The 23,978-nt window shown below is 40.9% G+C and overlaps 1 protein-coding gene across 2 annotated transcripts in view; it reads right to left on the reverse strand.

Moving 5' to 3' along the window:
* Window positions 1–23,978, reverse strand: part of LOC141119220 (lysine-specific demethylase 3A-A-like) — a 48,573-nt gene that overhangs the window by 19,900 nt on the left and 4,695 nt on the right. For both annotated transcript variants that reach the window (XM_073610973.1, XM_073610972.1), the window contains exons 3-11: window positions 10,308–10,463; window positions 9,924–10,034; window positions 7,959–8,061; window positions 7,664–7,788; window positions 4,970–5,039; window positions 4,780–4,862; window positions 4,561–4,698; window positions 1,948–2,102; window positions 671–1,203 (exon numbers count right to left, since the gene is read on the reverse strand). In XM_073610973.1, coding sequence (XP_073467074.1) covers window positions 671–1,203; window positions 1,948–2,102; window positions 4,561–4,698; window positions 4,780–4,862; window positions 4,970–5,039; window positions 7,664–7,788; window positions 7,959–8,061; window positions 9,924–10,034; window positions 10,308–10,463 — 1,474 coding nt within the window. The remainder of the gene's footprint in view (window positions 1–670; window positions 1,204–1,947; window positions 2,103–4,560; window positions 4,699–4,779; window positions 4,863–4,969; window positions 5,040–7,663; window positions 7,789–7,958; window positions 8,062–9,923; window positions 10,035–10,307; window positions 10,464–23,978) is intronic.

The following is a 23,978-nucleotide window of genomic DNA, read 5'->3' on the forward strand; positions in this document are numbered from 1 at the left end:
GCAATTATTTTTAATGTTTAACATAGCTATACCTGCAAAATGGGCCAACCTGAAGTGACCTAGCAGGACTTCATGTTCTGACTAAAGTTCCAAGTTCCGCAGAGCTCCGACACAACCAGAAAGTGTAGGGCTTTTTCTCATCAGAACTGGCTACTATTTCAACACACCAAGAACGATGAATGCTGTTCCTGGCAAAAGCATACCAGGCCCTTAAAAAGGAAAAATCACTAAACTTTCTAAAATGCTGCCTGCAAACCAATTCAGCTACTTACCCAGCTGACTGTTCTTTAGTTTCCAAGTCCCTAGTTTTTCCTGCAGTATCCCCTCCAAACCCTCTTGGAATACTGTCAGAAGTTCATACTACTCAAAGGGGGTTATTTACGAAAGGAAAATCCACTTTGCATTACAAGTGCAAAGTGCACTTGAAATTGCAGTCGCTGTAGATCTGAGGGGAAGATCTGAAATGAGGGGAAGCTCTGCCGATTTTATTATCCAATCATGTGCAAGCTAAAATGCTGTTTATTTTCCTTGCATGTCCCCCTCAGATCTACAGCGACTGTACTACCGAGTGCACTTTCAATTGAACTTTGCACTTGTAGTGCAAAGTGTAATTGCTTTTAGTAAATAACCCCCAAAGTGTGTTTACAATTGTAAGAATCTATAAACTTACCCCCTTCATTTTTACTAGGGCTCTTGGAAAGTGAAGATTCAACTTTTTTTGGCATCACAAGAGTAATATTTTGTGGCTTGATTTTGATATCAGGTGCAACAGTTGATACAGCCGATAAAGCAGGGGCAGGCTTGGATTCCGTTGACGGAAGTTTAGTGCCAAACAGACGCTGATTACTATCCAGTTTCCATGCCATGTTCTTGCAAGCCTCGGAGCTTCCCAACCGTGGAGAATCGGTCACCGACAGGGTGTTCTTCTCTGGAAATCGCTCAACTGAAAACTCAAATCCTTTAGGGAAAACGGTTGATGGTTTTGTAAATGCAGCAAAGAGGTTTTCAGATTTCAGTCCGTTTTCCCCATTTGCTTTGCTTGCCCAGGAAGAGAAACCTCCGCCCGAGGAGAAGGGCCCAGCTGACGTGTCCAATCCAAATCCAAGACCCTTATTGCCTTGAGAAGCTGCAACACTTAGGAACAAGTTGTTCTCCTCCCCGTTCAGTACAGAAGTTTCAGCTGGTAAATTCTGGGTACATTTCCTGCAAAAAGATAAGGAAAATGAGCATGCGGGAGACACCAAAAAACCACCCTCTCCCCAAACAAGACGGGAGCAGCCTTAACCAACATTTTTAATATAAATACTGGAGGAACTCGTGAAGACTGTATCAAATTCACCAATGCCTACTCAAAAAAGGCTTGAATTCAGATTTAACAACAAAATGGCTTTCTGAATGGGTACACGATAGAAAGCCCTGATAACCTCTGCATGAATACTGAGCCTAATCAGAAATTGCATCAATAAGTTTAGCAAGATTACATAGTTACATAGTAGGTGAGGTTGAAAAAAGACACACGTCCATCAAGTCCAACCTATGAAAAGATAAACTGATAGAGCATGTTCCCCAAGAGTCATTATACCTACACAAAAGAGGCTTTATGTAAATATGCCCAAAATACATTAAATGGGCATACAACAGTGCCCCATCACTGGTGTCAGCAGGAGCAACAGTGCCCCATCACTAGTGTAGAAGGAATAGTTCCTTGTATCAGTGGGAGGAATAGTGTCCCAAGGGCCAGATTAATGAGCAAAAGGGCCAGCCCCCGGGATGCAGTTTGGAAAAGACTAACTTACTTGGAAGAGTGCTGTTGAAATAAACTGTGAAAGGATCTATCATCTAAATTTGGGATTACATTTTTATACCAAAATGTAAACATGTAACTTTTCTGTTGGCAAACCAAGTGAACTAATCCCTACTAGTATGTACAGGCAGACAGTTGCTTACCCTGGAGGTGTGGCAGCACCAAAGTTTGGTGGAGAATTGGCTTGTGGTGGAGTAGCACGGGATGTCTGCGTTTGGCTTGCAGGAGTTGTAGCTGTACATCCTAGTAATGCTTCTCCAAATCCCACTGGAACAGACTGCTTGGAGACCACCGTTTTCTATATTAAAAAGAAATTTGATAATTACAGCCAAGTAAAAAAAATATTTGGTCAGTATCCAAAAACACACCGAATGTCGTCCAATACTGCCTACCCCATTTATGTTCCCCAATGTACAGTAGACACAAACTGCACATTTACAAGTTAACACAACTATTCAATGATTTTATATATCACATACAAGGCCAAAAGGTTTCTTTTAACCTCTTCTCATCCAATCCCATCTCTATATACACACAGAAGAGAAGGGTGAGTGCCGGTTCACACAGGGGTGGCACGACTTGCAGGTCGCCTCACCGGCGACTTGCAAAACGACTTCTGTATAGAAGTCAATGCAAGTCGGCCACAAAATATATCAGGAACCTTTTTCTAAGTCGGAGCGACTTGCGTTGCTCCTATTAGAGCGGTTCCGTAGTACAGCGACTTGTCAGGCGGCTAGGTCGCCTGACAAGTTGCCCCTGTGTGAACCGGCACTGATAGCTTGATCATCGCTGCAGCAATAATAAAGATATTTTGTTCTGCCAGCAATTTCCTACAAAATACAAGCGATAGGAGCAGCTCTACAGCCACTCAAATCACTTTACAGGCAGCGCTGCCTTTACCAGGTTCTCCCGTCCCCACCGAGGAGCCTGGTACAGATCTCTCGCCAGATCCATAAAGAGGACCTGTCATGCTATCACAAGGGATGTTGTTCATCCCTTGTAAAAGCATTCAAGTTCAGTGGAAAAAAAACAAACTAAATGTACTGTGGTCAGAAATGGTATCATCATGAACATCAGTGTGAGACCTTCTGTGTAACTATAAATTGGTAACCTGTAATGGCTTTTAAAGTGTCAGCTATGGAGACTTTTAGGTAAAGCAGTTTGTCCCCTTTTCACGGGAGTACACAATTCAGCTTGACGTATCATCTTTTACATTTTACCAAAAAAAATTGGGTATTATATTGTGTTTGTGTGTACTAAAATTCAAAGTGTAATTCTGTGTGTTTAAAAAAAAAAAAAAAGAAAGAAAAACCACCACGAAGAGCTGTAACAATAACCATTTTATTTTCCAGGACCTCTGCTTAACCACTTCCATACCAGAGCTATTCTGGCACTCCTCTCCTACATGTAAAAAAAAAAAATCATAATTTTTTGCTAGAAAATTACTCAGAACCCCCAAACATTATGTATGTTTTAGCAGAGACCCTAGGGAATAAAATGGCAGTTGTTGCAACTTTTTATGTCACACGGAATTTGCAAAACAATTTTTTAAACGCTAAAAAAAAAAAAAAAAAAGTTTCATGAATGAAAAAAACAAAACAGTAAAGTTAGCCCAATGATTTTGTATAATGTGAAAGAGGTTATGCCGAGTAGATAGATACCAAACAGGTCTTGCTTAAAATTGCACACACTTGTGGAATGGCACCAAACTTTGGTACTTAAAGCGGAAGTCCGGCGACCAATTTTTTTTTTAGGTCATTGAGATACTTTGCTAATCACAAAATAATACTCACAGTTTGGGTGTAATATTTCCGCCTGTCTGTTTTCGTACTGAAGAATAACTTAAAAAAATGTGATGCTGGCTGTTTCCATCTTGCTTGTGAAGCCCACAAGCATTGATTTGCTGTATGCGGTGAATACTGTTCATTCACAGCTTGTTCACGCGCATGATCATTGTTTCCGCACTGAATCTTGGGAAGCCTGACACTAAGCTCCCAGGAGACAGTGCGGCTCCGGGGAAAGGCAATAAACACGCCTACTCCCATGGGAGGAGAGACAGGAAGTGCCACAATAAAGTACAATATAAAGGTAATTACAGCGATAAAAATGTTTCTCGTGTGGCATTTGAACATTTATGCAATTAACTGAAGGGGGTAAGATTAAGTTAAAAATTTGAGTGGAACCCCGCTTTAAAAACCTCCATAGGCGACGCTTTAAATTTTTTTTACAGGTCACCAGTTTAGAGTTAAAGAGGTCTAGTGCTAGAATTGTTGCCCTAATGCACGCGACAATACCTCACATGTGTGATTTGAACGCAATTTACATATGCGGGTGTGACTCACGTGTGCGTTCGCTTCTGTGCACGAGCACACTTTAAAAAAATTTTTTTTTTGATCACCTATTCCTATTACAAGGAATGTAAACATCCCTTGTAATAGGGATGTTTACATTCCTTGTAATAGAGATCCCCCCCCCCCTCAAAGTCTATGACATCATATGACGTGATTGAGCTAGAAGTGGTTAAAAAAATATATATATGTATAATTTTGGGGGTTCTAAGTAAATTTCTAGCAGAAAAAAAAAAAAAAAAAAAACTGATTTTTTTACATGCATGAGAGAAATATCAGAATTGGCACAGATTGGAAGAGGTCAGCGACTTTAAAGCAGCGTTAAAAAAAAAAAAAACACACACACACACACACACACACACCAGTAGTTATTACAATTAGGAACTCGCTGCAATTAGGCTCACTTACTCCTTGGTCAGCTGTTTTTATGAGGCTCAGAAGAGAATTTCCTGAAGACTTTGGGTTGTCCACCACTACCAATGTCTTCCCATCATCTCTGGAATAAGTGATGAAACTTGGCTTCTGGGCAGGCTCCTTTACAGGTGCCTAAAAGGAAAGAGTACACATATTGTACACAAATTCTTGGGGTTACAAATGCATGTACTGGCCATCAAATACTTCACTTACTGGTTCAACACAGGTCTGCTTCGCTTTAGGCTTTACTGGAGGTGTTTCTGAAGTTGGCCTTTTATGAGGTCTCTTGATTTTCACTAAAACAAATTGCAAAGGTTTGTAAGCCAAGAAGCACACGTGCATATATAGTCTACATTTCTAGGAACATGACAAACATACAAAAATATTAGAGATCAAGGCATACCTTTATCCACATAGTTGTGCATAATCTCCACATGAATTAATGCTGGGTCAATATTAGTTAAACTGGGAACCTAGAAGTAAATGAAAAAAATATTTTCACATTACAAAAATAGGACGAAAAAAATAAAATAAAAAAAGGGCACTAGCCAAGGGTAGAATCTACGATCCCCAAGCAACGGGGATCTTTAACCTCTCCCCAACCACCCTATAGCAGATTTACTGCTACAGGGCAGTGGCTCCAGTCTGCCTATGTAAACAAGGCAGACTATCATTGTGCAAGTACAGAAGACATGGATCCTGTGAAGCAGGAACACCGATCCATGTCTTCAAACAATCAAAGCACCCCCCCCCCCCCCCCCACAGTTAAACACTCCCTAGGCATACATTTCACCCTTTGATTACCCCCGATTTTAACTCCTTCCCTGACGCTGTCATTAGTGCAGTGACAGTGTATATTTTTTAGAATTGATCACTGTAAATGTCACCGGTCCGCAAAAAAGTGTCAAAGGAGTCCAATTTGTCTTCCGCAATCCCACTATAAAGTAGCTGATCGCCATCATTACTAGTAAAAAAATAAATAAAAAATATCCCAGTTTGTAGACACTATAACTTTGGCACAAACCAATCAATATACACTTACTGGGATTTTTTACCAAATATATGTAGCAGAATACATATTGGCCTAAATTTATGATTTGATTTTTTACATGTTTTTATTGGATAGGTTTCATAGCAAAAAAGCAAGAAATTTATTTTAATTTTTTTTCTTCAAAATTTTTCTCTTTTTTTTTTTTTTGTTTATAGGCCAAAAAATAAAACCGCAGAGGTGATCAAATTCCACCAAAAGAAATCTCTATTTGTGGGAAAAATAAACATACATGTTATTCGGGTACAATGTCGCACAGCCGTGCAATTGTCAGTTAAATTAATGCAGTGCAGTATCCCAAAAAATGGCCAGGTTATGAAGGGGGTAAACCTTCAAGAGTTCAAGTGGCTAACCAGAATTCTGAAATGTCCTTATCCAATCTTTATTCTTCGGGGATTTCCAGGTCTGCCTAGTGACAGGTCTAACCTAATGTTTTGCCCGCTCTAGCGAGTCTCTCTCTCAGATCAGCATTATTCCTAAAAATAGACCTTTCATTAAAACTCAGATCATATGAATCAGTAGGGCACTCATCAGCATTATCATATCTTACAGATTGGCGCTTAAAGTGACACCATCACTATAGAATGTAAGACCGCCCCTCAGATACTAACCTTTAAATGTGACCCCCCTCCCTGCAGATGGTACTAAAAATATGTCAGGTATAGGCTTGTTAGAGCCTTGGTGAAGCAGTGACAGCCCCTTCATCAGGTCACAGTAATTGGCTGCTAGACCCAAGAACTGTCATATGTTACATGCGCCCCCATATCCAAAGCCACTCACCTAGGGTGAAGAAAGAGCAGCAAAGTTTCTGCAGCTTTGGAAAGGTGGGCAGACAAGTTCTCAAAGATTGTTCCTGAATGGGCAAAGCATCAGTGGGGTTGATTTATTAAAACTGGAGTGCGTAAAATCTGGTGCAGCTCTGCATGGTAGCCAATCAGCTTCTAACTTCAGCTTGTTCAATTAATCTTCGACAAAAAACCAGGAAGATGATTCATTTCTCTGCAGAGGTGCGCCAGATTTCGCAGTTTTTGCTAATCAACCCCAGTGGCCCTTTAAAATTAAAAATTTCCAGTAATCGTAAAAAAAAAATAAAAATAAATAAAAATTAAAGAGTTATCTCCATTTTGTAACCTACAGCCTAGATTACATGGTCTGTGGCTACCAGAAGCGCTGTTGGCATTTAACATAACAAACAGCAGAGATTTTTTTTTATTCAGCACAAGTCCAGCAGACTTACAGCAAGACAAGAAGATCCTAGCAAGGCACTACAATGTGCAGCATGTCTAAGCAGGGCCTGCACTGGAAATAAGTCATAAAGGCTGCTCTATGAACATATCTACTTACAAATAAGGCCCCTTTCACACGACAAGCCCTCTCGGATTGGCCTGTCCATTTTTCAGGTGGATCCGAGTGGGCCATCTATTGACTCCCTTGGGCAGGCGGATGTCAGCAGAGATGTGTCCGCTGACACCCGTCTGCCAACCGAATCCGCCAACATCAGACGTATGGCGATATGTTCAGCCATCCGTCTGACGGATCGGATGATCGTCCTATCCGCCCATAAGAATCAGCGGGGCTCTGACAGGCCCCTCCCTACTCAGTGCGCAGAGACAGACCTATTATCCACTGGCTCAGCGGAGAACAACAGAGCGATCTTCTGCTGAGCTGGTGGACTCCGCTAAACGTATTGGCTCTGTGTGGAAGGGACCTTATACATAAACATTAAATAGATTTTAAAAAGGGATCACGAAGATTCCTCTACACGTATAGCCAACCTACTACAGCTCCCTTCCTATTTCTAGTGCATAAAAAAAAAAATAAAAATAAAAAATCAAGACCAAGTGATAGGGCTAATTCCAGCAACTAGAAATCTGGTTATTACTTCCACTACAAAGCACCTCATATTCAGGGATGTCCGGTGCAGTATGAGGAAACCATGAGGAACCTTCTACTCATAGTAAGCAAAATAAAAAAAAATAAAAATGTGTGCATGCAAGAACAGTTGTGGATAAACCAGGAAGACCATATTAAGTTCTAATGGATATTTACCTGTTCACATTTAATCTGCAGAGTGCGAGAATTTCCGTTGGCATTCACCACTGTGGCAGTGAACCACTGGATTCCTTCACTCATGCTGTAAACCTTTATAGATGTCCCAACTAAATTCTTGGCACCTTCAGAAGTAAAACATTATTATTATTATTATTATTATTATTATTACACACTGCACACTTAAAGCTACACAACTGCTGATTCTATCTGAAAAGAGAAGACCACTACTAAACAGGCTAATACTGATCGCTCACTAATAGTTTTTTTCAAACACAGTAGAGTGTGACCTCACCTTGTAATATGCGGCTCTCATCCACATTTTTTCTTATCAGCTCCTGAAAAGCCTTGTTAAAAGTCCGGTTTCCTTGCATAAACTGCTTCAAGCTGTCCCGATCCTAGAATAAGCAGTTTGTAAAAATCAATAAACAGTTCTGCACAGGGTAGATGATTCTTAGGGAGGCAATGTATAGTCAAGAAACGTAAATTTTTTTTTTCTTCTTTCTTCATTCCAAAAAAAAGAATTCATAATGATTAGGCACCACTAGGTGTGGCATATCCGGTTATCTTGTAAAAACAATTTAATGATTTACGATTGGTCGTCTTCTTAAATAAAGTTGTAACATGTGGGGGCACAGGCCTGTGAACAGCTGAAACAAATAATGAGGTCCACCACCAGGTTAGCTGTGGACCTAACAGAGCTTAAAATTCAGAAAACAAAAATACAAGTCACAATACTGCCAGCCAGTGTCTCTACTTTGGCATAATCAACAGCCAGAGACTGCACCATTGCCATAATCTTTTGTAAGAAAAAAAAAATGTTCTAGATGGTTTCTTAAAGTGGTTCAAAAGGCAGTTTTTTGTTTTTTTTTATTATTAAACCACCGCTGATGTCAGTCGGGAGAAGAGAGCCAGCCATGTGATCACTGAGGCATAAATCGGCTTTGTTTTATAAATCACTCACACAGGGACACAGCGCTGATAGTGTGACAATATCAATATTATTTGAGCAGCAGGAGTTGGAGGAGGAGAGCAGAGCGCAAGCTGCAGATGACAGAGGCACGGTAAACTGACCACGGTGTCAGGGCTCAGCAGCCATGATCTACCGTGTGGTCAGTTTACAGAGGGGAGGGCAGAACCAGGCAGTATCATCCAGGTATTTCAGGTGTTACAGGAGGCCAAATGACAGCACAAACACTGTGCTGAATAACATGCTTTAAAGTAACAAGATTTTTTTTTGGGGGGGGGGGGGGGAGGGGTTAAACGCTTTAAGTCATAAAGCTTAATATTCTTCTATGGGCTTAAACATTACCAAAAGGATTTAAACCATAACAAAAACCACGAAGTCCCCTTTCACACGGGACTGTCCATGTACAGACTTCCGTTTGCTCAGCAGGGATCGCTTGGTTGATCCCCGCTGAGCCGGCGGATGACAGGTCCATCTTCGCTCACTGTGCAGGGATGGACCTGTCAGATCTCCGCTCTCCTTGATGGGGGATCGGATGAAAAGGAACCGCCTGTCAGTTTTCATCCGACCTGCCAGACGGATGGAAAAATAGGGTTTCCATCCGTCTAGATTCAGTGTATCGGATGGGATGTCAGTGGACATCCGCCGCACCATAGACCCGCATGGCTTGCCTGTTCAGGTGCGCCTAAAAAAAACTGACAGGTGGACCTTAATGGTCCGCCGGTGTGAAAGGGACCTTAAGGCTAAAATAGCCATTAATTGCAGGCGGCCAATGAAATATAAATTTATAAATACCTTATCCAACAAAACGTATATAACCAAATAAGCCTTTTGGAGCCTTCTGATAAGCAACACTGGCATGTGATCTAGCAACAAAAGTACTTCTACATTTTAAAGACCACAACATTCATAAGTTAGGAAACTCCAATAAAGTATTCATGGCCACTAGCCAGTTTTTAGTAATGCTGCTCAGCAAAAAAGAGTATTCCAGGTTGTCAGCTTTTGGCCATGACATTAGTAGAGATCACACAAGTAGTAAAATCCTTCCAGTGCTACATCTTCCATTGTTATCTGAGAACATAAAGGACTCAAAACTCAGGAAGCTGTCGATGCAAAAAAAAAAAAAAAAAAAAAAAAAAAAAGGGATATTGGATTGCTGGACAAGATGTAATTTAACATTCGAATGATGACCGACTCATGTGCCGGAACCTTAATGTAGACCTAAAGTCAAAATTTGACTATACTGTTTCACCTAGCTGCTCTCTGAACGAGAATAATGAAGTCAACAATTACCCGCACAGGCTTCACAACTTCTGTATGCATGTAGACTTTGTTCTTGTCCCCGAGAAACTGTATGCAGGTCATCGGATCCATAGACACTTTGGCCACCAACGCCTTATATTGCTGTTTTACCCCAAAAAAAAAAAAAAAAAAAAATGTAATTCAGAAAGCATGCAAACACTACACAAAAAAGGAAAAAAAAAAAAATGTATCTGCCACTTCTAATGTCACAAACTATAGTTGTTACATTTAAAAAAGTAATACACAACATTTCTAGAAGATAAAGATATACTAATCAGCCATTTGTTGAAATAGCTTTAATTAAAGTCAGTGGCATATAAGGATGGGTCTGCCATTTCTTTACATCCCGAGGTCACTGCTTGAGTTGATACTCACCATTGCTGGGCACAACACAGATACCGAGGGGTTACTTGGACACTGGCGATCAGCCACTGCCAGGCTGTGCTCAACCAAGAACAACTGGACTTGGGGTCCATATATATCAATCCACGATCTGCTCTCCCAGGATTCATCTTCAAACTCCACACAAACCTTAGGGGAAGAAAAAAAAAAAAAAAAAAAAAAAGAAGAAGGATTAAGAAATGATGCAGCAGACACAAAATCAATGTGACACTAAACTATATTTAGTAGCAGACATGCAGAACTTCCGTCAGTATGACGCTGCACAACACCGACCATAGCTCCACCCACACACACACACACAACTGAACCACAGATACCCAGATAAATGACTAATGTATGTCCCAAAGCCTGCTGTTCCATCTAGATTGGACTCAATGCAAGTCAGCATGACTAAAAAAAATAAATGTTCTGTCAAGACAGCAGTTAGCAGCACTTCAATTCTGTACACGCAACCAACGTCCTCCGCAGACCAAAACACAAAGGAGGCTCAAAAAATAAAAATTCTTGTAGGTATTACAAAAGTTTACAATGACAAAATATGTAAAATAGAGTCGCTCTAATAATATGAGCTACCATCTGTTATTCTTAAGACCCCTTTCACACTGAGGCGCTTTAAGGGCGATATACTGCCAAAAATAGCGCCTATAAAGCGCCTCTACTGTCACTCCAATGTGAAAGCCTGAGTGCTTTCACACTGGAGCGGTGCGCTGGCGGGACGCTCAAAAAAGTCCTGCAAGCAGCATCCTTGAGGCGTTGTAGGACACCGCTCCTAAAGCGCCCCTGCCCATTGAAACCAATGTGCAGCTGCGCTTCTAACCCTTTTTCGGCCATTAGTGGGGGTTAAAAGCGCAGCGCTAGTGGCCAAAAAGCTCTGCAAAAACAACGGTAAATCGCCGCTAAAAATAGTGGCGCTTTACAGCCGACGCTGCTAGGTGTGAAAGTGCTATAAAGGTTCCTATTTAATCTTGCAATGAGGACCATTCTGGAGCTGTGCTCGGCATTCAAAAGCACGCTTTAACACAGCGCTGAACTCAGCCGCAAAATGCAGGGTTCATAAACAAAGCCGGTTTTCACGAACCTTCAACACTCCTCAGCACACCACGCCTAGCAACAGCTGCTTCTTGCAAATGCCAAACTATTTTTAACGTTCATAAATTTCAGTTTGAACGGCATAAAATGTCCATATGTGCTTAGAGGAGAAAAAAAAAACACTGAAGAGCTGCAACTGTAATTCCCTTTTTAAATGACATCAAAACAGATTCAATAGAAAAAGCCTCAAAATAGGTAGTTTTAGGTTTCAGGCAACCAACACTTCTTAAAGTGGAACTAAATCTACAAACAAAAAAATTATGAGTGGTAGTACCTTATTGCAGAAGAGATATGCCAGGTCTCTTCTGTATAATACACACATGCCTGCTTTCCAATGAATGAACACCGAGATGTGCACATCCGCATACATTCCTGGCTGTGTTGGAATGACTGGCTCCCATGTACATGCACCTCCTGCTGACCAATCTAGAGCCCAAAAACCTGGCACCCAGCATTAGCCCAAAGGAGAAGACAATAATGGCCAGCAAGGGATGCAAAGCTAGCCATACATAATCCAATTCCCTTTAGATATACCTTCAACTATGTAGTGCAAGGGCCTCCCTGATTGCATACGAATTGAAAATGCTTAGGTTTGACCTCATATTATATGGCTTTGGTAAATCCAAAGGAAAGAAATTGTATGTGTGGCCAGCCTAAATGTCCCATTGGTGGAGGGGAGTATTTTGTGGAATTTAGGGGGGACCAAAACAACACGGTTTTCAAGGAAATTAAGCAAAAAGGGTCCAGTATTATCTACACTTTGTTTTAGTGATCCACCAAAAATTATGGGCCGAAAAAGAAAAAGGACGCCGATAATGGCTGCCAAATACACCCGCGGTTTTGCTGTGCTTATGGTGGGTTTTTCCATAGGTCATGACTCTTATTATAAATAAAAAAACGCAACACGGGTGCATTTTTGAAGCATTCTTGCTGCATTTTCAATACATTTCAATAGGGAAGTGCATTTTTTTTTTTTTTTTTTTAATTGCCCAAATATGCAGCAAGCAGGATTTTTAACACACTTTCAAAGATGCCTATAATTGCTGACAATGAATTCATTTAAATTCATGATAATGAAAAAAAAATAAAAATCTAATCTCTCTCTATAAATTTTTTTTTTTTTTTTTTTAAACCATCGATTTTGGTACCAGAATTTTCCATTTTGATGCACCATTCTACGTAGGTGTCTAGAGTAACATTTTACAAAAAGCAGTCCTCAATACAGATTTAAAACCAATCCAAAAAAAGAACATAATGGGTTAATTTAAAAGAAAAATAAAAATCAGATGGGGATGTATCACGGTGCTTCTGTAACTTCCAGCACCAAATGAGATTGCATTCTTACATCTATTATAGCAGTCTTATTACACAATCAAATCCCGTAATGTTTGAAATGTATACTGTTCTACCGGCAGTACAGCTGGAGAGAATAGGATCTGCTGTAAACTGCAATTATTGTATTTAAGTAGTGAATGGAAATCTTGGTAATATACACGGCACATGGATGTGTCAGAGATGAAGTGACCTCCCCGGGGAGGGCGGGGTTTATCTCCACACCCACTTCCAGTGATGGGAGGGGTTGATCACCATGTGGCTGTTTGTTTACATGAAATTGTCTAACCAGCAGGGGGAAGGGATGAGTAATCACTAGAAAAAGGGTTTCTTTTTCTAAGATTACCCAGCAAAAACATAACTGGTGGCATTGCTTCTTATTTTATTGGGATAAGATCTAACCACAACCTCAAATTCTACAGGGACACGTGAGAGTTAAAGCTGAAAATCCTCCTGCAACGTTATCAAACTGAATGTTTCTCACTGTTCAAATCCTTCCCTACTAGGTCATCTGAAATCGGTACAAGCAGAACCCTACAAAATGCACGGACATAAACCAGTGGTATCAGAATGGTCACTGGGGCAGGGTGACCCTAAAGGATTAACGGCTTATAAAAAGCTAAAAACAGTTTGAAAGACACATAAAAATGGGAGCTTGGTGTTCAAAAACTAGGAGGGAAAAGCTCTGATTTTCTCCCACCTGAGACCATTACCCAACCAAATTTTGCTTTTCCAGTTTTCAAAGATTAGCAGAAAAACAACTCTCATGAAAGAAAATGTCAAAATTTTACACCCATCTTAACACAATGAATTAACGCACAGGCATTAACCATTCAACTGCAAAAGCGATAAGGTTAAATAAAAAGGAATTTTTTTTTTTTAACCATTTCTTACATCATGCTTTGCAACACCCCCTTTAATCATCACAGATCCCTGCAAGACCGGATACATTTATACCCACTCAGCCCATGTAATGAGTATTACCACAGACTCTGGGAGCCAAACATTTTAGGAACATGCCAGTGGGTTTTTCTTTAAGCATCTCCAAGCAAATAATCTTCACCTGCCATGCCCCAGGAAGCCAAGGGCAAATGAGATAACGGCTCCCTGGAAAGCGTCCCTCTTCTGCAGGTCCCTGCCCAGCTGTCCTCTTCAGTTCATACATTCAGCTCAGGATAAGTTGAATGGAGATGTGGAAATCCTCTCTAGATCAGCCTCTCAACACAGAGGAACCCTTTAAATAAAATTTCCAGTCTCAGGGAGCCCCTTCTAAAAAGGACTATAGCTACAACTCATGATACGTTAGTGCAATGGTCCGTGGGAAGAATGCTCCTTTACAATTGCAGTCAATGAATTACCCACTTACAGATAGATAAAAAGATCAATGGTGTCAGTGGAACCTACGAGAAGCAGAAGTTGCTCAAGGAACCCCTAGCAACCTCTGGAGGAACCCTAGAGTTTAATAGAAACCTGGTTCACACTTGGAAATTTGGAATCACCGTAATGCTGCCTGCGAGTCGAAATTGTGGTAAAATGCTCACTTGGGTGCCAGAACTCTTAATGGCACCCCAAACGTGGGGCAATTTTGCTGCGATTGTCAGGCAACACAATAAAAGGAAAACACGACTTTAAACAAATTGTATGAAGCTCATCCCCCAAAGGAACAGGAGATTCTTTTGGGTAACAAACGTGCCATAGGGGAAGCCCACTGAAATGAATGGGCTTCACTACGGCGCAACACAAACATGTAAATCGTGCGCGCAAAAAAAAAGAAAAAGAAAAAACCCCGACACGTGAAAATGTTTGTTATTGCTACACAAAAATATGAACAGAGCCAAGGTAGACTTGTGTCCATAATATAATTTCCACTGATTAAAAAAAAAAAAATCTAAGAGGTGTCCCATGCTCATATCCAGTGCTATTCCAAGCTACATCCAACCCAGCATGAGGAAAACTGTTGGAATCGGATTCCTCCCACCCCATCAATGATTATTTGTTCACCAAACCACTGACTTGAATACAATGAATACATTCACTTGCAGTCAATTCACTAATCACACTTCCTGCTCTCAAACGGCTTGAACTGATTTGTTTTGAAACGTTACGCAATGAACACAATAAAAAAAAAAAAAAAAAAAAAAAAAAAAATCGACAATGCCAGATGGGCTACAGATAGGGTTGCCACCTCATCCCTTTAACCCCGAACACATATGAATTACACAGGTTCTGAGGCGAATTCAATGCAGAAAAGGCACCACGTTTAATTACCACCTTAATCAGCCACAGAACCTGTGTAATTAAATATTGGTTTAGGTTTAAAAAAAAAAAAAAAAAAGGGATGTGGTGGCAACCCTAGGTACAGAAGTCTCGCACAACCAGGGTGCCGGGAAACCCTAGGATTCCTCCAGAGATGGCTAGATGATCCTTCGGCAGTCAGCAATTTCTGGCTCTCTGATAAGTAACCACTGATATTTTTCACCGTCTTTAAGGATGGACTTTTTTCACTAACACAGAATGTAAGAGTCTTCATACTGACCATCAAACTAACTCCATATACTATAATCATTAGTAGAGGTTCCTTAAGACATTAAGTTTCTTTGTTAAAAAGGTTGGGCTATAGCTTTGACCACCATCCAGCAAAAAGGCAATATATACCAAGTCATTTCTCAGAGAATTTTGTCATGACACGCAGAGATAATGCAAAATACAGACCTAAACTCACAAGCCACATGTATATTTTATCATTTTAAGAACATCTCTGTGCAATATTTAAATCTATTCAAGTGCACAGCTGCCAGACTAATCCGCTCTCACACATCCTCTGCTCCTCCAACAGCCTGCACAAAACCCCAGCAAATTCCTTTTATAGTATGCAATTTGCAATGCAAGCACCCTCCCGTCTATTCTCTACTCATTTCTGCAAAAGGGAAATGGAGGCAGCCAAGAAAAAAATAATTGTAAAAAAGGGCCCAACTTGAAGATGGTTGACCAGGAGCCTGCACTTCCATGCCTTTCCACTGATAAGGCAACAATGGAGCAACATAGATTTAGCTAATTTAATAGCAAAACTGCAGGAGTGAATTGACTGCAAGCATGCATGGCCCACATGCATGCAGTCTAATTCTACAAAGTTACAGTCATTCATTCAGACTTTTCTTATGAAAGAGCTTGCATCATTTCCTGATTTGCCCGTCAACCTATAAGAGCAGGCCTGAAACTGAAAGTCTGGCATTTACTGGCTGGTGGGAGGAGTCAGCAAGAGTAAACAGCTGACAGACGTCAGGGAAAAGCTGCTTGCTGTTTTGATATTCCAACCAAAGCATTGCAAGAATCTTCAATCAGATAAAAAGCAAAGCATGATTTAATGTCATGGCAGCTTTGGGGCTCTGATTGAGCATCCAGCAAGCCATTTGTTAGCATTGCAAATGAAACCTTTTTATCATCAGGGGCGGTCAAGTTATTATGGAATTCTAGAGCCAGCCTGTCCATTCCAGGAACCAGCTCAACAACTAGAGGAAACCTCAGAATTTTGGTGCCAACTGTAATTTTTAAGGAACAATGGCTACCTGGATCAAAGTATAACAATTGCAGTCGTGACCCAACACTGGCCCCGAGCTCAGAAAAGGACATAGAAAGGATTTACATGTTCTGCTTTGGTTTACTCCCAGAGTAAACACTGGTTAAATCAATGACCCCAACTGATTCCATGGCCAACATTAGGGACCCCAGACTGGATGCAGTGAAGGGCTGAATAAAAAATAAGCAGGTAAAAGACACTCGCAGTCTTGTGACTTCTATCAGTGTCTGTTTAAAGCTTCTACAAGGAGTTTTCATTCTGCTCTGACTGTCCTATGAGGCTGCAGGACCCCTGACCCCCTGTCTGGACAGTGCTGATGTCATGTGATCACAGGGCCGCTTTCCCCAAGAGGAAAGAACAAAAAAAAAAAAAAAAAAAACAAAACAAAACCAAAAACACACTCTAGCAATACACCAAACTGAGCATGTGCACAGGATCGGAGAAGACAGGATCAAACAACCTTTTTACACAATGTGAAAAACTAACCCTTTAGGTTCCACAGTGAGTATAACAAGCATGATTTACTGCATATACAGACTGATATCACGGTTGTGGGTTTGGTAACATTTTAAGAGTAATCAGGGCAGTCTATATAAGAGAAAGTTAAAGTGTAAGTAAACCCTCCTATTGTTTTCAACCAAGGAAGCTGCCATCTTTACCTGTGTTTAATCTACAACTGTCATGATGCTGCCATTGGATGGTTTGACAGTTTGGTTGAGAGCACAACCAACGGGAGCGTTTCATTTCTGGCATGTGCCGGAAATGAAACTGTTTTATGGGTGTGTTTACTTCCGCTTTAAGCTAATGCAAACTAATTTCACCTAAAGTAAATCACTGAGGCCACCATTGCCGACCTTCTTGCTTTCAATCCAAGATCAAAATTACCAATGGCCACATGTGCTGAAGCAGGCAAACCCAATGCAAGATATAATTTACATCAACTATTATTTTGCCTTTCCGTGTTTTTTTTTTGTAATACCCCAGAGGCATTTTGCAGATGAACAAAATAAAACCAAAAAAAAAAAAAAAAGAAGAATGCACACAATACACGAGGCCATAGCAATATTTCAAGCACTGTTATAAATGAATGAACAGGAAAAGAAAACCTTAAACACTCATTTCATAAAGCTGCATATTGCAATGTAATAAAAAGGAAAAATAAATAAAAAATGCTTGCTCGTCGATTTTCATGGAGCACGATAATGTCACGTTTGGCAGGGCTACACCCCTCGCATGACTCACGAGATCAACAAGCTAGCCTGGCGCTCCCCTCCCCAACTGTATGCTGAAGAATCTGCTCGTCCCAAGTTTACACACGATACCAACCCCCTCCTCAGCAAGGCAGACAGCACGTACACAGAGGAACTTGCAAACCCACAGCAGCTGGGGGGTGGGGGAAGAGAAGCAAAGCAGCAGCACACCATTGCAAAGGACATTCACTAGAAAACAATGGCTCTCTCACTGCTTGGGCTGGGTCACATGGCTTCTTACACACACACAAAAAAAAAAATATATATATAAAAATTATATGATTAGCCAAGAAGGCATGCAACAAAGGACATGCCATTAATCACTAAACTGTAGACAAACCACATAGTTAACTTTACAGTGTGAAGAACGTTTTATAGCAAAATGTACTGTTCTAATTCTCCATATTCTGCTTACTATACTGATCACGCTAGCTCCCAGAGAGCTCAGCACTATTTTGCTCAACTCTGCCTGGTAACAGATCAAGAACATACTACGTGGAAGAACAAGTTCTCCGCGGCTGACACGGCACATACACACACCTCTCCGGGGACACACAGCCCCCCGGCACTGCCATACAAGGAGCGTCAGATGGTAAAAACCATAATAAGTTCACCATCAGGCAATCACAATGTCCAAAACAACCTTAAATAAATAAAATGTATTCACGACTTACATACTGCACTTAGTCTATAAATACCAATATTCATTTTTAAGCAACACCAAGTTACATATTTACATCCAGCACAAACAATAATGCAACCATGTACTCTAGATCAGTCCTCCAAAACCAATAGTTGTGGACAAGCATTTGTTCTCCACATTACTCAAAGACCAATAGCCGGTCCTAATTTTTGGATCCTTTTACAAAACTACTGGTGAAGTGGCCTGTTGATGTTTGGACCTGTCCTGATGCAGGGATAACATGACCCATGTTCTTTGAGGACTCCAAACAGTCGTGTTCACCATACCATCCATACAAAATAGACAACACCCTGTTAAAAAGTGGCCTCCAAGCCCAAAACCACCCATGATGATAACCTTACGCATGATTATTTGCTTTTAGAACCATACTTAGTAAAAAGGTTTGACAAAAATAAAAAATGGAGCACTTAGCTAATGGTATACTACCCTCATCTACTCTTCCAGACATTTCTATATGTTACAATGTTGTATTTTCTCCTAATGTCCTCACTGTACACAGCATAAAGCAATGACATAACCAAGCAGAAAAAAACAAAAAACACAGTATACGGACATAGTTTATGATGCCAGCTTCTGAAACTAATCAGATTGTAGAGGCAGCCATATTGTGGGCAGAACCAAGCTTCCAGTGTAGCCTATCAGGTTCATACTGTCAGTGGTGTCCCAGCCCACAAGATGGCTGCCTCCAGCTGTCAGCTACAGGTTTGTAGAATGATCTGAAAGGAGCATAGTTTCCCATCTGGCTAGATTACAAGAACTCTTAATGCCTCCTTTACTCAGTGGCAAGCTGCTTGCGGTTCACTTTGCAGCACCAAGCATTCACTTCTGGCCCATTCATTAACCCATCAGTGTGATCAAGACTTATTATGGAAACTACAAGACAACTGTCAATTTTCTAAACAAAACTCCACAAGAGTATCAAGCACTTGTACATGTCCTGTCTGAACATTTGAGTATTCTTACTCTACTGGACTGTTTGAAATGGGACACAATGGACACGTTTCTTTGTGCTCCAATTAACTATGTAACTACTTGGCTCAAGGAAGCAGCAAAGAGATGGCTCTAAGTGGCATTTCCAAAACAATGCCAATGGCAGCTGGCATATGCAGAAGCATTCATACAGGGTTGGGCACAGAAAGAAAGGCTCATTAGGATCAGCACACCATACTGATTACTTATACAATGAAAAAAAAAAAAAAAAAAAAAAAAAAGTTATTAACCCAATCAATCTTTCAATAAAAACCTTTGAACGAGGAGAAAAAAAAAAACTATTAACCCAATACTGTTGTAAGGGTCCAGAATGGACCTATGAGAACATCTCCTCAACATTCTTCCAGATCAGGTCTGGAAATGAAAGCAATAATTTGAAGGGTGGTCAAGGGCAATTCTAAACATCTTTGCTATATTTTAGACATTGAAAGATATTAATGTATGAAAGGCAACAGAAAAAAAAATTAAAAAAAGGTAAAATATTATAACTGCCTCTGAATGTGCAACTAGATCTAACTAACTGTGTCATAACGTAAGCACTCATTTTGCCATTGGAGGTATCCATAAATGTAAGGTTGCCATAAAGATTTGCGATATCAATGGGTTAAAATACAGTGCATTCGAGATTAGCACGGTGATCTCAATGTTCTGTTCCTGGCTAATATTCACAACAGCACCCCATGTGCCCAGAGGTTATATGCTCCTCCACATGAGGAGATTCCTTTTCAGCTGCTCTGGTTTCCGTCAAAATTTTCCAAAAAACATACTGGACTTTTGACTGGCTTCCATAAAAACTCATGCTACTAACGGTTGGCTCTAAAGTTTTGAAAATGTCAACAGTACATAATGAATGATAATCTCATGGTCATATTTAAAAGAATAAAGAGGCATTCTAAATCTCTCTTGCACAAAGAACCAGCAAGCTCAGAGGTTTGACAAGGACATCTACACACGTGTCTACAATACTTCCTGGCAAACAGTAGTTTACACTTTACCAGATAAAGAATGCAACATACAAGAGAGTTTCATTACATGGCTAAGCCATTATGAATCATTCAGATTTACAACACAACAGTCTTGCATATCAAAACATGGAAATAATGGACCTACGACAATGCCTGTGCCTCCCCCCCCCAAACGCCTACGCAAACAATGACTCTCAAAAGACAATGCTTCTCAACAGATTTGCCCCAAAATAAGAACGGCCATGCTTGCTGATCAGTTTCCCAGGCTCCATTCATTTAACTATGGGATAGGAGCAGAGGATACCACCCAACCGCGAGCAAGGGGGCAGCTTTGGCTGGCAACTACAAAAAAATGACACTATACTTACAAAGTCAAATTTTGCTTCAAGTCTAAAAGTCAATCCAAGCTGAAAAGTCAGCACACACTCTAAAGCAGGGGTTAGGCAACCTCAGCACTCCAGCTGTGGCAAAACTACAAATCCCATCATGCCTCTAAGAGTCATGCCAGTCATAGTCCTACATTGTCTCATGGGACTTGTAGGTTCACCACAGCTGGAGCACCAAAGTTGCCCACCCCTGCTCTAAAGCAACTGAAAGCCAGGTGCTTCCATGGACATTAACCAAAAAAGTTATGACCCTGCTGTTTCCCTAACATTTGGTTCCTTCACTCCCAAGATTTTCCAGATAAATCCATAACCGATCAAAAACAATCACCCTCCCATTACATCTCTAGATTTAGAACTACAGAACAAATCTAACTATGCATACAAATGCAGAGACACGCATCTCTTTTAGACAACTCACTCGATAGCCAACCAAATTCAAAAGTATAGGCTCACAAAAAAAAAAAAAAAAAAATGGACTCATGGGAATAAAGCTCATGTCTAGCTAAACTTTTTTTGTTTTGTTTTGGACAGTGTCACCAAAGTTTGATCATCTATAGAACATCCTCAAAGAGGCAATGGGAACTTTTAGGCTTGCAAGTGTAGCCAGATAAAGGAAAACATTTAGGCTCGGTTCACACTGCCACAACCTGAAAGTCATGCAACTTTGCCCAGAGACTTCCTGGCGATTTGAGTACTTCAAGGAACAAGTCAGACAGAAGTTGCCTTGAAGCAGTACAGGAACAATTTCTAATATAGAAGAAGTGATTTCAGTAGTGCTAATTAAGACAGCTCTCATTGACTAAGATGGGATTTCACATGTCACGCGGCTTGGGGTCTCACGTTAGATCCCAAGCATGGCAGTATGAACCGAGCCTAAATAAGCTTAATAGCTCCAGCAATGTGGCTCCCACACAGCAAGGCTTCCCTCGATGGGCACCCAACAGTAGCTCAAACCAAACATTGATCATCTGCCAGTTCTTACAGCTCTCTGCCCAAGTTCAAAAGATTTTCCCTCACTTTTTGTCTTGGTGGTGGATACCACCTGGCACCGGAGGTGATGAGAAACATTCCAAACAAAGACTGACCACAATAAAGGTTTGTTCTTATGAGAAGTCAGAATGAGACTGCAGTTTGTGTATCAATGGTGACATTTGGGATAATTAGTGAAGCTGAAATCTCCCAAGCAGGGATGCAGGCAAAAATAAAAACCTGAAAGGATTCACAATAATTTAGGGCAGGGTTCCTCAACTAGGGTTCCCCCAGAGGTTGCTAGGAGTTCCTTAAGCAATTTCTGCCTCTCACATAGGTTCCCACTGACAACTTTAGTCTTCTTAGCTATATGTAAGGGGAAAATTCTTCTCAATGACCACAAGTGTAAGCAACATTTTTCCCACTGACCATCACACTAAATGTATCAAGAGTTGTAGATATAGTAATTTTTAGCAGAGGTTCCCCGAGACCAGAAAGTCATTTCAAGGGTTCCTCTGTATTGAAATGGTTGATTTAGGTTAAGAACTTTTTATTTTCCCCATGTATCCCAACTACAACTGAAGAACACATGGGCTAAGCTGGCATTCCTGACACTAATAAAGTTCTGAAAATGACCCCCCCCCCCCCAAATACATTCTAGTTGTCTACATGTCTTGTCCAGAGCGGGTCAGCTGACAGTTGCTGGATGGTTTCACAAAAAAGACCTAGCAGAAACTGTCCAGTTGCACAGATGTGGAATTCCTGCTCTGGGTTCACCATGGAGGGTAAACTCTCTCATGCCAGCTTTGTGATTAAAGCGTACTGCCAATCAATACTCCCCACATTCACAGAAAAAGTCAAGAGGAGCAGTGGCAGATCTTACACATGCAGAGACAGATCTGTCGTCATGTCTGTTTACATGTTCAACGAATGCTGCCCAAGATAGGTGAAGTCGATATCCCAGGAGGCATTACTAACCTCCAGTCACAGAACAATTTATAAACAAGAGACACAATGGCATCTGTCTGCATAGAAGCAAGATCTGGGCACCATGTCATTGGTGGGGGGCAACTGCAAGAACTGTAAGGAAGCAGCCTGTTCCCTGTGATGTTAAGAGTGGTGAGGGACAAGATCTTAAGTAGGAGGGCATTTGGAGAAGAGGACACTGCTGGAGCCACAGCATTTGTAAGCATCTTAATACAGCACCAAAAAGGTAAAAGGTAAAATGGAGTAAGGGGAAAGAATGGGGGAAAAAAAAAAAATCCATGGGACCATCTCTGAGAATGCTGAATCTCACCATTCAAGGCTGAAGCACAGAAAATGCCATAGCGGCATCCTGGGGACACACTGGAAAGCCACAAATTTCAAACAAATATGACCATGCTTCAAATTCCCTATAGGTATACGCTGAACCTTCTTTGGAACTTGAAGTAGGTACACAATAGTTCCTAATGCAAAAAGAGCACAAAGATAGAGGACTACTGAATTAAAGGAGACTGACAGACTAAACACAGCGAAAGAATGAACAGTTACAGGTCAACAGCAGACCCTGCAGCTACAGACCATGGTGTTTACAGGGTAACAGTGGTCTAGGGCAGACATTCTCAACCAGGGTTCCTTCAGAGGTTGACAGGGGTTCCTTGAGAAATGAACAGTGGCAGACTGATCTCCTGCCTACATCCACCACCTATGTATTTAAGGGGGGGCCTGAGTCACGTCTACACCCACCACCTACGGAAAGCCTCACTTCTACACCCAAACGCCATAACACACTTCACTGTCTATGCTTTTTCTGTCCATCATGAGTTTCAGTTCTTGAATAAGTAACCCCCCCCCCCCCCCCCTTCTTTAAACGTAAAAGTCTATACAACTTACTGATCACACTAATGTACCATACAGCTATAGCTCTAATACTTTTAGCAGGAGCTCCCCGAGACAAAAAATATTTCAAGGTTTCCGCCCCAAAGTAAAAACGGTTAAAAAAGGTTTCTCTAGGATCATGAATCCCTACAAAGCCTAGATCAACGTTTCTCAACCTTTGTGCAGAGCTTTAAAGGGTGCCCTGACTGAAAAATCTCAAGGCACCCCATTGTAAAAAGTTAAAAAAAAAACCTCAACTAACATCCACAGAACTCCCAAAGTTAGAGGCGATTTATTCTTCTAAAGCAAATATAAAACTTTGCACACTGGTACTAATATTCCAAGGTTCTCCCTCAGTCAGCTAATGTGACCCCCAGTGCTGATGGAGGGGGGCTGGGGAGGTCAAACAAGAATGCTGTGTAGGTGCCCAATGCCCCCCTTATCAACCAATGATATTGTTGGCTGTTAGGATCCTGGTGGCTAGAAGGCAATGGTGCACAATTAACACCTTTGACTGAGTAAC

The sequence above is a fragment of the Aquarana catesbeiana genome, linkage group LG01 (assembly GCF_042186555.1).
Source record: "Aquarana catesbeiana isolate 2022-GZ linkage group LG01, ASM4218655v1, whole genome shotgun sequence".
NCBI lineage: Eukaryota > Metazoa > Chordata > Amphibia > Anura > Ranidae > Aquarana > Aquarana catesbeiana.